At 28.4% G+C, this 12,377-nt stretch overlaps 1 protein-coding gene across 5 annotated transcripts in view; it reads right to left on the bottom strand.

Annotated features, from left to right (window-relative positions):
• Positions 1-8,048: 8,048 nt before the first annotated feature.
• The window catches only part of LOC142327296 (uncharacterized), a 491,921-nt gene continuing 487,592 nt past the window's right edge, over positions 8,049-12,377 (bottom strand). For all 5 annotated transcript variants that reach the window (XM_075370205.1, XM_075370201.1, XM_075370204.1 and 2 more), the window contains one exon: positions 8,049-10,936. In XM_075370205.1, coding sequence (XP_075226320.1) covers positions 10,740-10,936 — 197 coding nt within the window. In that variant the 3' untranslated portion in view covers positions 8,049-10,739. The remainder of the gene's footprint in view (positions 10,937-12,377) is intronic.

The following is a 12,377-nucleotide window of genomic DNA, read 5'->3' on the forward strand; positions in this document are numbered from 1 at the left end:
TAAATAAATTTTGAAATGATAGATCCTAGTAAAATTATTAATATGGAACAGTCTACTGTGTACTAAAACAGACCGATGTAACTATTACACTGAGGATGATGTAGATTGAGACAACTATTTTAAACTTTTTGATGTTCTACTTTTGAAAAACTGATTATATCAAATGATAATTCATTTCTGATCTATTCAGAAACTGTGCATGAATGTGATGTATGCTAAATGTTTATGTTTGATATGTGGTGTAAATAGAATAAATTAAGTGAATAAATATAAAACTGATCAAATGTATATTATTTTACTCCTTTTTAATTGTATTTTTTTTTTGAAACCATGAACAACAATCCTTCTTCCAATACTTCTAAGGAAGGAACTGAATTACAGCTATGAAAAGAATATTTCTGGAAGCATATTTTTAGTTACAATATTTAGAAAGTGAGCAGTATGTATTCCTTATTTACTGAATGGAGAATGCTGATCCTCTAGATACACAAAACTAGGTATAGCCTTGTAGCAAATGATAAAACCACCTTTATAAAATATAAAAAGTAATAATATGTACTAAAAAAAAATAAATTAAAATTTAATAGAAACAAAAAAAAAATTAATACTTTTATATTAAAAAATTTAAGACACTCTTTTTAGTGCATAAATAAAAATATGTATTTCCAGTTAAATTACACATTAAATAATATAATTAAACATTTTAAAAATTAATTATATTTAAATACGAATTATACCCTCCCTTAAATAATATTAATAAAATAAAGTTTACTTTATTTATAAAATAAAGACCACTTATATTCCAGTTTCTTACCTATGATTCAGCACTATCGGTTCTCCTTTTCGGGAAAATATATGAAAACCAACTCTTCTCCTGGTATAGATTACTTTAAAAACTCACTATTAAAAAAAAAATAGAACATTTTATATCTAAGTCACTTGAAATTATTATTAATAAGTATTTTGAACAAGTAAATTTCTTAAATAAAACAGTTCTTCAATCAGGTGCAAAAACTAACCAGGGAAATTACAGACCTATTCATCTTTTAAGTAACTTCACCAAAATTATAGAAAAAATAATAAACATCAGGTTATTGTGCTTCTTAAAAAAGTTTAATGTAATTTATCAAAACCAATATGGATTCCAAGAAAATAAATGTACAAAAAATTTACATTTAAATATTATAAAAGATGTACAATTAAATATTTTAATAAAATACCTTTATAAGCTATTTTAATAACAGAAAACAAAATTACTTTCTCGCCGATCTCTGTGGCAGAGTGGTAGCGTCTCTGGCTTTTATCCATTTGTCCCAAGTTCAAATCCTGATCAGACATTGAATTTTTGATATGGTTCAAAATTTCAATTTCATATTCCCATGCACAAGCTTTGCACAGGCTTTATAAGGTGAATTGAATTAACAAACAACAAAAAAAAAAATCATGCGTAACAGTATCAATTCTCTATGTAATATTATGGTTTACCCCAGATATAAGAGCACAGTCACTCTTACTATACCTAATTTACAAAAATTATCTATTTAAAATTAAGTCCGATAATATGTTTGTTAAATCTTTTGTTGACAACACTGCTATTTTATTCTCACAAAAGTTTTGGTTTGACATATTCAATACAGCAGAGAGTATGCTTTTAAAAATTGGAATATGTTATACACATGAACTAAAACCAGGTTAAAACCCAAATATATAACTTTTCTCCAAATGTTGCCAGCTAGCCTTTGGATAACCATTAGATCAGAATTTACACAGCATTTTGCAAAGTGGTTCGTGATACTGTAAGTAGTTGCAGTTGTAAATTAATAACAAAAGCTATGGCAGTAAAAGAAATGTCTGAGCAATATGATAGATCAGAATCTCAAATGGCAATCTAAATCGGTTTCGGAAAATTAATAAAACAAAATCTTTTCACATAATTAAATTTATTCTTTATTCATATGCTTATTCTTTCATAAATTATTGCATTGAGGTTTTTGGGAGGGCCATTTGATGTTCACTTAAATAAACTTCATACTGTTCAAAAATATATTCTTAGAGCAACCTTGAGTAAGTATAGAATTTTTTTTACAAAAATCTACATTGAATCTATATTTCAATGTTCCAAGGGTTTTCATGATTATGTGTAGGAGAAAGTTTCATTACGCATATCACAAATTGCTAAACCTATTGAATTTATATTTTGGGTTTAAATAATTTCACATGTAGGAAAATAGTGGAGTGGATATCGGATCAATTTTATTTCAAAATAAATTTTATAATTCAGTCCTGAAAATGTTGCAGTTACTTAACGTATCTACAACGAATTCATGATTTCAAATAATTGTATCGTTGTGTGAAGCCTAAATTGTAGATTGATGTTATGTTTTGATCTATAATTATTAGTTACGTAATTTATAAACTGCTAATTTACTAATAGCGAGTGATAACTATAAAGTAACTGTAATTATATTCATTTGATAGCATCATAACTAGCACCTCTTCTGCTAGTGATCACTTATTGTAACAGTTAAATTAATTCTAAGTTAACTTGGATAGTAATTAATGTTTAATTAGTATTTTAATGTTCTGAGGAAAACTGCCAGAACATTGAAACACTTCATATCATAAACAAAATAATTTTTTTTTTAAATTCTAAACTTACCCAAGGCTGCTCTAAGAATATTTTTTGCAAATTAAAAAAAGTTTACAAAAGCGAACATCAAGTGTCCCACATAATAAATATGTATTTGTTACATTCAAGGTAAAATTAATATACACAAAACAAAATTTTCCATAAATAATTACACTGGGTAAATTTTGTAAAATAAGACATTATCATCAAAAGACAGTACACATGGATAAACTATTGTAATAATTAGATCTCTAAAACTGTTAAGTGCTATTTCAAAATTAACTTCATATTGGTTGCTAAAAAATATAAATACAAATTTATATAAATATCTTTTCAAATTATTCGCAGTAATAAAACACTGTTAGTCATTATATCTGGAATAGATATTAATTATCTAATATATATATATATATATATATATTGACAATTTATCAAATTATAATTTATTTATACCACTAAGACAGCAAAATAATGACATTCGTGTACTTAACTATTCCATTATTACTCGCATCATCATTCTAATTTTTAACAAAGTGTTAATTAAAATAAAAAATTTGCAAAAACTAAAATACTGGATCTATCCACGCCAAAAATAGCTAAATTTTTATGCAAGTCTTTCTTTTATAGTCAGTAAGCTAATAGCTAATAGCTAATAGAAGAGAGGAGGAGTATAACTGAATTCTGTTTCATTTACTCAGTTTCTGCCATTAGGGCAGGACCTGCATGGCTGCTGCTCTCCAGCTTGTTCTGTCCTTTGCCACCCTCTTTTTTTCCACATATTTTCCCATTTCCATAATACCACTCATTTGAATCTCTTCCTTTGCTTCCACTTACCAAGCCTTCTATCACATCCACTAATAAACCCTTTCTCATACAATGTCTTAGCCAAGTTCCTTTCCCTATATTCAATCACATTCTCCTATTCTCTCTGATTCTCCTTCAGACTTCATTTTTTAAATGATCTTGCCATCTGACATTTATCATTCTACGCCACACCCTTATCTCAAAAGCCTCGATTCATTTTTTGTCTGCGTTTCTCACTGTCCACGATTCAGTTCCACTGAGCATCACATCCAAATAAAACATTTAATTAATCTCTTCCTTAACACTTAACTTTCCACACAGCAGTCTTCCTTTCTTACTTCTTGATATTCTTGTTTTAATTTTTACTATGCAATCAGGTCATCAGTTTAAAACTGAAATTTCTTCACCTTCTCTAAAAACTCATTTCTTTCTTAATCTTCATTCTTTCCTCTTTTTCCATCTTCTTTTTGTTGATCCTCATACTTTTACAAGCTTCATTTAAGTCACTATGCATTTCATTAGTTTACTTATACTCTTTGCCAGTACCGCCACGTCAACAGCAAAATGTATTCATTCTATTCTTCTTCCCCACTCATCTTTATTCCTGTTCTCCCATTTAGACAGCATTTATTATTTCTTCCAGATATATATACTATACAGTATTGGTGACATGCAGCAACGATTGTTGGTGAATGCTTAACATAGCTAACCCATTTAACCTGTTTTCACTAAAGGTGCTTCTTAGCCATGTTTTAATTTGATTTTTTTTTTTTTTTTGTTGTTTGTGGGCGAAAAACGCCTGGGCGTTATCATCGCCCGGTAGTTATTAATAAAAGGGTAAAATAACTCCAAAATAAACCATACAAGGTGTAAACGTAATATTAATCATATAATAAAAATTTACTAAAACAAGTCAAGAAGACAAAATAAAACCCAAAACTAATACCACAGACAAAGCTGATAAAATATAAAAGTTAAAAATTAACTTTAAATTTAATTTAATTAATTAAATTTAATTTGATGAAGGGAGCTCCATGAATGCTCGATAATACTTGTGCAGGGCAGTAAAAGCAATATCAGCAGAACCTTTCTAGTAGCTGGGAAAACCAATTCGTTCTTTTTTAAAACATCAATGATGTTTGGCACTTCCTCTCCTCATTCCACATTTTTGAACCACAATTTCATCTCTCTTTCAATGCCTTCTAAATTGTAGAAAGTTGCACCTTCATCCTGTTCTCTTCATTGCTTCAATGAAATATCTCTCATGTTAATTTGATGGAAATTTATAAATGAAAATGCAGGCAATTTGTCTGCAGAAAATCTGACTTCTAAAGATGACATAGTGGAATCCAAGGAAGAAATTATTAGACCTCCAAAATTCAGATTTATTTTTGACTGGACAATGCCTATTTTGATTATACTTTTGTCAGCCAGTAATGCGAGTGGTGGTTAATATCAACATTCAAATTCATTGCAATTTCGTCTGCTTCTTTTAAAGCAGCAGTTCGCAGTTTCATCAGCCAAATTGCTGTACTACAATCTTTTTTAACCCTTGAGATGATGTGTTCCTCAATTGTAGCACCACACAGCTTAATTATTCCATTTTCTATGATAGGTGATTGCTACGACACATTTTTGATTTGTTTTTGAAAAAATCTTTTCTTTTAGATGTTGGTCTTTTAGTTGTGAATTACCTGCTTCAATGAATAAATTGCGTAAGTTGGATAAATACACCATCCAGATTGTTATCCCAAAGGTAAATCATCTGTACTGGAAAAAAATGATGCAGGAACCAATTGAGGACTATATTTTTTTTGTTTTTTTTCTATTAATTTTCATGAAGTCTGGTGAAGTTGAATGTCCAGTGAAACGACTTCCATGAGCGATTTTGCAAATTCTATTGCAGTCTGATGTCCCTGGGACTGTACATTGCTTTGCAATAATTGTGCACATCTTTGTATTTAGTGAAAGATCTGATGGAAAATGAACTCCAAAAGTCTCATCATTCTGGCTGGTGGGGGAAAGAACAAACAAAACACCTTTGTTGAGTAGGCTAGCCATGGTGAATATGTGTCCAACCTCTGGTGAATGAATTTTTTTTCTCTAGGTGTTTGGCATCTGCCATAAAATCGTAATTCTTTGAAGTTACTTAGACATTTTTTCTTATCAATCAGCATAGTGCTCGCCAGGCTGACAAATTTTGCAATATCATCTTTATGACAACCGTTATCCTCAATTTCATTTTCACTGTGTTGCACATTGATCTGAACTGTAGAAGAAGGCTCCCACAACTGCAGTGTTTGGACAAGAGGATGGTTGTACTTCCTTGTCCTTATCCTCATCACTGCTGCTGGTAGTTTTTTCATTTTAAATTCACTATAAAAAAAAAAGTAAATATAATTTTACCAAACGTTGATATGGATGCGGACGTAGCATCTCGCTACATTGGTTTGACAAGGAAGGTTCTAGCTGATATATTTATCAAAATTGTGTTCTATGGTATATGACTGTACTAGTTTAATAAAAAATATGACTTATCATCACAACATTAAAAGCTTATGAAAGAATCATCAATAAAAAGTTTATCAGACATTTTTTAAAAACCACTTTTTAGGACTCAGGGACTCCAACCAAAATAGATATTTCCATATATCCATATAATCAAATTTGTCACAAGGTAGTTAAATGTTTTACTTTCTTTACTGATGAATTTGAACTAGAAATTGCCAAAAGCAATATTGCTAATTAGGCCATGTTTTTTTAATTACTTTTAATTATTCATCAAAAGTATTGATTATTTAGAAGAATTTTAAAATTATAAACTTAAATACAAAATTCTATTTTATCCAAAAGAATCCCTAGAGGCATAAAAAGGTAACTAAAAACAAAATTTTAAGTGACATGTTTTTTTAAAGAAAGAGTCGTGCTTGTACAAATTTACAGTAGGTTACTTACTAAAAAATATTGTAAAATTCATTCATTATAATAAAGTGGATGGCAGGTGGCTAGCATGGAAAAACAAACTTTACAGTCACAAAAAATTGCATACACCTACCTACTTACTTTGTGAAAGTAACAACTGCACTAAGTCTAATCAGAAATATGTGCGCTCTCATATACTTGGCAAAATAGCTTCTGAAACATTACAGTGTGTTTAAATGAGATGAAAATGACAAGACTATTCTAGAAAAATCTTGCTGCGGCAAGTATGGTAGCACCTGTAACAGTAATTCTTAAATCTTCTCACAGATAGTGTGAATGTCTGTATTTCATTAGTTTCTTTCTTCCCTCTGGAAATGCCCATCGACAAGGTACCTGGGTTTGAAGCCAGATTGATAGTCTTGTGAAACAAAAACATTTTTTTTTTTGTGTGCATTAATAGCATACTAATAATAAACTTGCCACCAATTTATAACTATTACTGTTAAATGTTTTTTTGAGAGAGAGAGTCTTAGAATAGATATAGAAAAGTTAACATTGTTTTTATAGTGTTCAAAAAGTGATGCAACCTTCTGGGAAAATGAGTGAGCTACAGCAGTAGTGGAAAGTGGCCTTCATTATGCAATTCACATTACTGAATATTACTGAATATGTTTTTGCGTGCTCTTAAACACATGTAACGTGTAGAATTGCAGACACATCATTCAATTTTTGCTTTGCAATCCAGGAATGGTGTGAGGATGAGTTTTGCAAGCAGCATCCTTATGATATCCCCACAAGAAAATGTCAGTGGAATAAATCAGGACATTGAGGAGGCCATAACCCCTTTGAGATCAGTTGTCCATAAAAACACTGATCCAAGAAAGTCATAGTATTACTAACTGTATGAGTCCCATAGCATCATTTTGCTGAAACCATGAGTACTCTAGCTGGACTGCAGTTATAGTGTTTACAAATTGTTGCACCATCTGTATGTAGCATTCACTGTTCCATGAAAGAATGTCATGAAGATTCGCCTATGTGACATTGCATACTAAACACCCAATCTTCCATACACCAAATGTGTGAATTCTGTACATCACGTAACCTTCAAGGTGCCAAAATCAGTCTGAGTTCTTCCCCATTTGGTGTTACAGATGACATGAACCACTGACAGAAGGGTACAATTTTCCAGTGTCTGAAGGTAACACAACTCGTGAACAACACAAATTCTGTACAGATGCATCTTTTAACACCTGTGCAATGCTGTGTGGGCACTACCAATGAAGAGACCAAACTGTCTAGATAGATGTTGCAAAGACTTCCTGGAACTAATGTAATATAGAGCTTGCACGTACATCAACTTTTCTGGTGTTAGTGCTTTCAGTCGACCACTTTTGGCTGCATCTGCCACATTCTCTGTCTATTAGAATTTGTCGCACAGCCACTTAATGGAGCACTTGTTTGGTGCATTCCACATCCTACTTTTCTGTGCTGTGAAGACATTCTGGGTCTGGGCGTAACTAGTACACCTAATGTATTGGGAAATAGTGAATATTCTCTGATAAATTGTGGAACCAATTTTTTCCTCAAAAATTGCAACAAAAAAAGGGAACTTTCTTCCATAACATTGCATCACTTTTTAACACCTATATTACAGATAAAAATAGGAAAAATTAAAAAAAAAAAGAAAAAATTTACATTAATTATAAAAATTTATTTAAATCCAATTATTAACTGTTACATAATACAAAGTATATATGGTATATATATATCATAATTTATACTAAACACTACAATGAATAATAATTATAATATAGTGAAGTTACTTGACAAGGGAACAATATTATAAAATAAAAACGTACATAACTTAAAACAGGTCAACTTATCTTAAAAAAAAAAAACAAAAAAAAATTAAGTACAATAATAAAATAATCATACATATACAAGCAAAACAAAAAAGAAAACTAAAATGAGAATAAATAATTAAAAGAAATACATATGCATATAATTATTACATTATTTTGTTTCAGTTTAATCCTTAATTCAATAATATATTGATTGTTTACATACAAGTAACCCATAATAATGTTAAATGACATATATATTATATAGAGAGAAAAGTTATGCAAGAGAAAAACAGAACTACATAACTACATATTCTCTTTAACTAGAATAAATAAAGGTGCCTCAAAAATAATTCTGCCCTTTTACTTAAAGACATTCCCTATACAAGGCACATAAGGTTTTTATTAATTTAATAATTATTTTTTTACTAATAAAAATATATAATATAAATATACCATAATATCTATACGATTTATTCATTGGAAGTATAACATTCATAAAATTATTTTTATTTCATGCAAATATTTATTTTTGAATATTTTTAAAATGTAGAAGAAATGGAATACAGGCAGTAGTAACAGTGGAATGATTAACTTGTAATTTTTTATATTTTTTATAAAATATAAATAAAAGAAAATTTTATATCTTAATAAATAAAATATCAAACTATGTGCAAGTAGTAACATACAATCACTTATTGCTTGATATTCTACACAACACTATGTATATACTTTTTCTTTTAACATCAAAATGTAATAAAAATTAACTCAAAAGTTAACTTCTGAAAGTAATATGTATGTGTAGCGAGCAAAAAGTCAATTATGCATCAATATAATTAAAATTATTGAATATGTGCAATATAAAAGAAAAAAAATTGTTAACCCAATCTTCTTAAGTGCGCAACATTATACAATAAATCTATCAATTTATCAGAAATTTCAAAAATGGATGAAACTTAGCAATACATGACAACTTTAAGTTAGCACCACTATAGGTGCATTCTTAAACAATTCCACCCACACCCAAATTAATAGTTACTGATTCAGTTGTTAGATTGTGATGTATTCTGTTAATTTAAAATCCACACCAAATTGTAAACTGTAATGTGAATTGAAGTTTTTACTGCACAATGCATGCAGTTATCTATTAATTTATTACTAATAATTAAACTAACATTTAATTTAAAAAAGGTTTATAATTAAATCAGTTGCACTTTATCAATATAAAATGTATATCTGTAATCAGTCTTACTGAAAAAAAGTCAATATTCAAATATTCTATTAACTCCATTTTTAATTGCAGTCATTTTCATTGACAGTTGAAATCTAACGTCAAGCAGTGATAAAATTAAAAAATAAATGAATAAAAATGGATACGTACGAGTGGTGCTATCTATTCATCAAATATTGTTTATATACACATTGACATTGAAGTAGTTTTCATTATTCATGGGTCAATATAACTGGATTGTAGTACCGTTAAAAAAAACAGTAAATTTCTGAACAATCAATAAAAAAATTATGAATTACACACCCTTAATATTATCGACTATACAAGTGTGTAAGGAGGCATCTTAAAGGGTATATCACATTTTCAGGAAACATTAATAAATCCAATAAAGGCTACAAAAATAATACCCAAAAATATTTTGTCTCTAGTCACAATACTTGTATAAAATCAAACATTGAAAATTATATGCTATCGTGAACTGCAATTTTCCATATAAGAGCATATGTAGAAATAAAACAAGTCAATTTTCAGAATACATAAAAATCAAATTTGGTGTAAACACAGATGCACAGAAACTTTTCACTCACAAAATAATAAATTAAAAAAAAATTATATATTTACATTAATACATAAGTATATGAATAATTCTTTCTCAATAAATCAAAATTACATTTTTTAATCATCTATTTATTCAAATTAAAAATATATTGTTTAATTGTAGGATATATTAAAAAATAAAATTAATTTACATTAAAATAACTTGATAAAAATTTATAGCATTTATTTATTAGCTATGGAACATTTATGTATATATTTTATTATTTTATATGCATAGTATTATTACTATTATAATTTATGTAGCATTATGTAGTTCATCTAATTTAATTTCGTTTTAACTTAATTCAATATGGACTAATAATAAATATTAAAGTTGCAATTATATAATAATAACAATAATAACAACCATACATCATCAAGTTATCTTTCATAAGTATATATAGAGGCAATAAAGAATTAAAAAAGAAAAAATTATTTACTAAACATTTATTTATTTTAATGCCTTAAATAATTATAACAACAAATCAAAATACAAATAAACCAGAATATTTTTTTTATTATTAAATAAATTTCTTTGTTTAAAAACTGAAATCATCAATAAAGAATTTAATTGAAAATATTGTGCTGAAAATTATATAATAAATTTAATAAAAAAAATATGAAATTAATAATATTGTTATTATCTCATTATTATTTATATAATTCATATGATGATCATGAAAATGATTAGTTAGTAGCAACGACAATTCATTCACCACAGACCGGAAGAGAACCCACCAGGCGGTACACGCTGACGAGAAGGAGCAGAAGCCGCTGGAGTCTGAGCAGAATTATTAGAGCTGGCGTTTGGCACAGAAGAAGTGGAGCCTCCATTAGTAAGTTGTTGGTTAGGAGTCTGAGGCTTAGACAATGGCATATCGTAACCTTCACCGGTCACAGGGTTACCATCTAAATAAAAAACAAAAAAAATAAAAATAGTAGAACTCTACCACCAGATATTTATAAAATAAACTATATCTTATAATTATTTTTTTACGTATTAATACTTTAAAAAAGAATAACAAACTGTATTCAGCTCTCTGCTTTGAATAACACCATAAGGCTACTGTGGATACAGTCCTGTGTTTTGTTACTGCTATACGGAAGGTAACCTGACATTTACAATTAAAAAATTTAACAGAATATGCTGTGATTTACTAACTACCAACAGAACACAACCTTATGCTTATCAAGCATGAAGGATTTACATATATACCGTCATATAAGCAGTTAACAGTAAATATAAATTTTAAATACTAACTAAAATAAGGGCAGGCTGAACAAGTCTCTTAATCTAGAAGCAAAGTGAAAAAAATTTGAGTCACCCGACTAATAGTTTGTTTATCATTGTTGAATTTCTTCACATCTTGCTGATACCAAACAAGGAATACTTTCCTTAGGCGATATTTTAGCTTAAAATCAAACGTCATTCAAATATTATAATTTAATACAAAAATCAAATATGTATATAAACTTTCTTTCATGCTGATTTATTTCTCTCAACAATAATCCTGACCCTTTGGAGTAACTGAATGGTTATGTGTTTAAATGTACTATTTACTAAAATAGAATAAAATTATTTACACAACATTTATTTATTATAACACATCATCAAACTACAAATAAAACCAGTATTGTTTATTATTTTTCAATAGATTTTTTTATATAAAGATTATAATCAACAAAAAATTTAATTAGAAAATGAAATAAGTAATTTATGAAATTAATAATATTATTATCTCATTATTTTTATAATCTATATGATAATCTTAAAATGATTGGTCAGTAGCATTAACAATTAATTCCTTCACCACAGACCAGAAGAGAGCCTGCCAACCAGGTGGAGGTATGCGCTGATAAGCAGGAGCAGAATCAGTTGGTGCAGGATTACCAGAATCAGTGTTTATATCCAGTTGTTACAGTAGAATATAGTTTTTCAAATTTAAAAAAAATAAAGTAACAAACATCGCTGAATTGACAGTTAATTGTTCGAAGATAGTAACTTCCACAATGCAAATACATTATTAATCCACTTAAGATTTAAAGTTTTAGCAAATCTAGCTTATGAAAATTGAGCTGAAAAGAAAATCATTAAACTGAATATCAGAATGAGTAACGAAAAACTAAGGATTAAAATCTAATATTGTTAGCTGTGATAAGAGAAGAAATGTAACAATTTGAAGAGAAGACATTTGGGTTTGATTTCAGACAGAATAGGTGGGCAGAAAGAAAAATAAACCAACAAGCATTAAATATGAAAAAATTAAATTACTGGAAAGAGAAAAGAAAAAAAAGGCTTACAATTATTTAAGACTATTTTAATACCTACATTAATGAATGTACGGATCAG

Source organism: Lycorma delicatula, chromosome 7 (genome assembly GCF_047948215.1).
Source record: "Lycorma delicatula isolate Av1 chromosome 7, ASM4794821v1, whole genome shotgun sequence".
Lineage (NCBI taxonomy): Eukaryota > Metazoa > Arthropoda > Insecta > Hemiptera > Fulgoridae > Lycorma > Lycorma delicatula.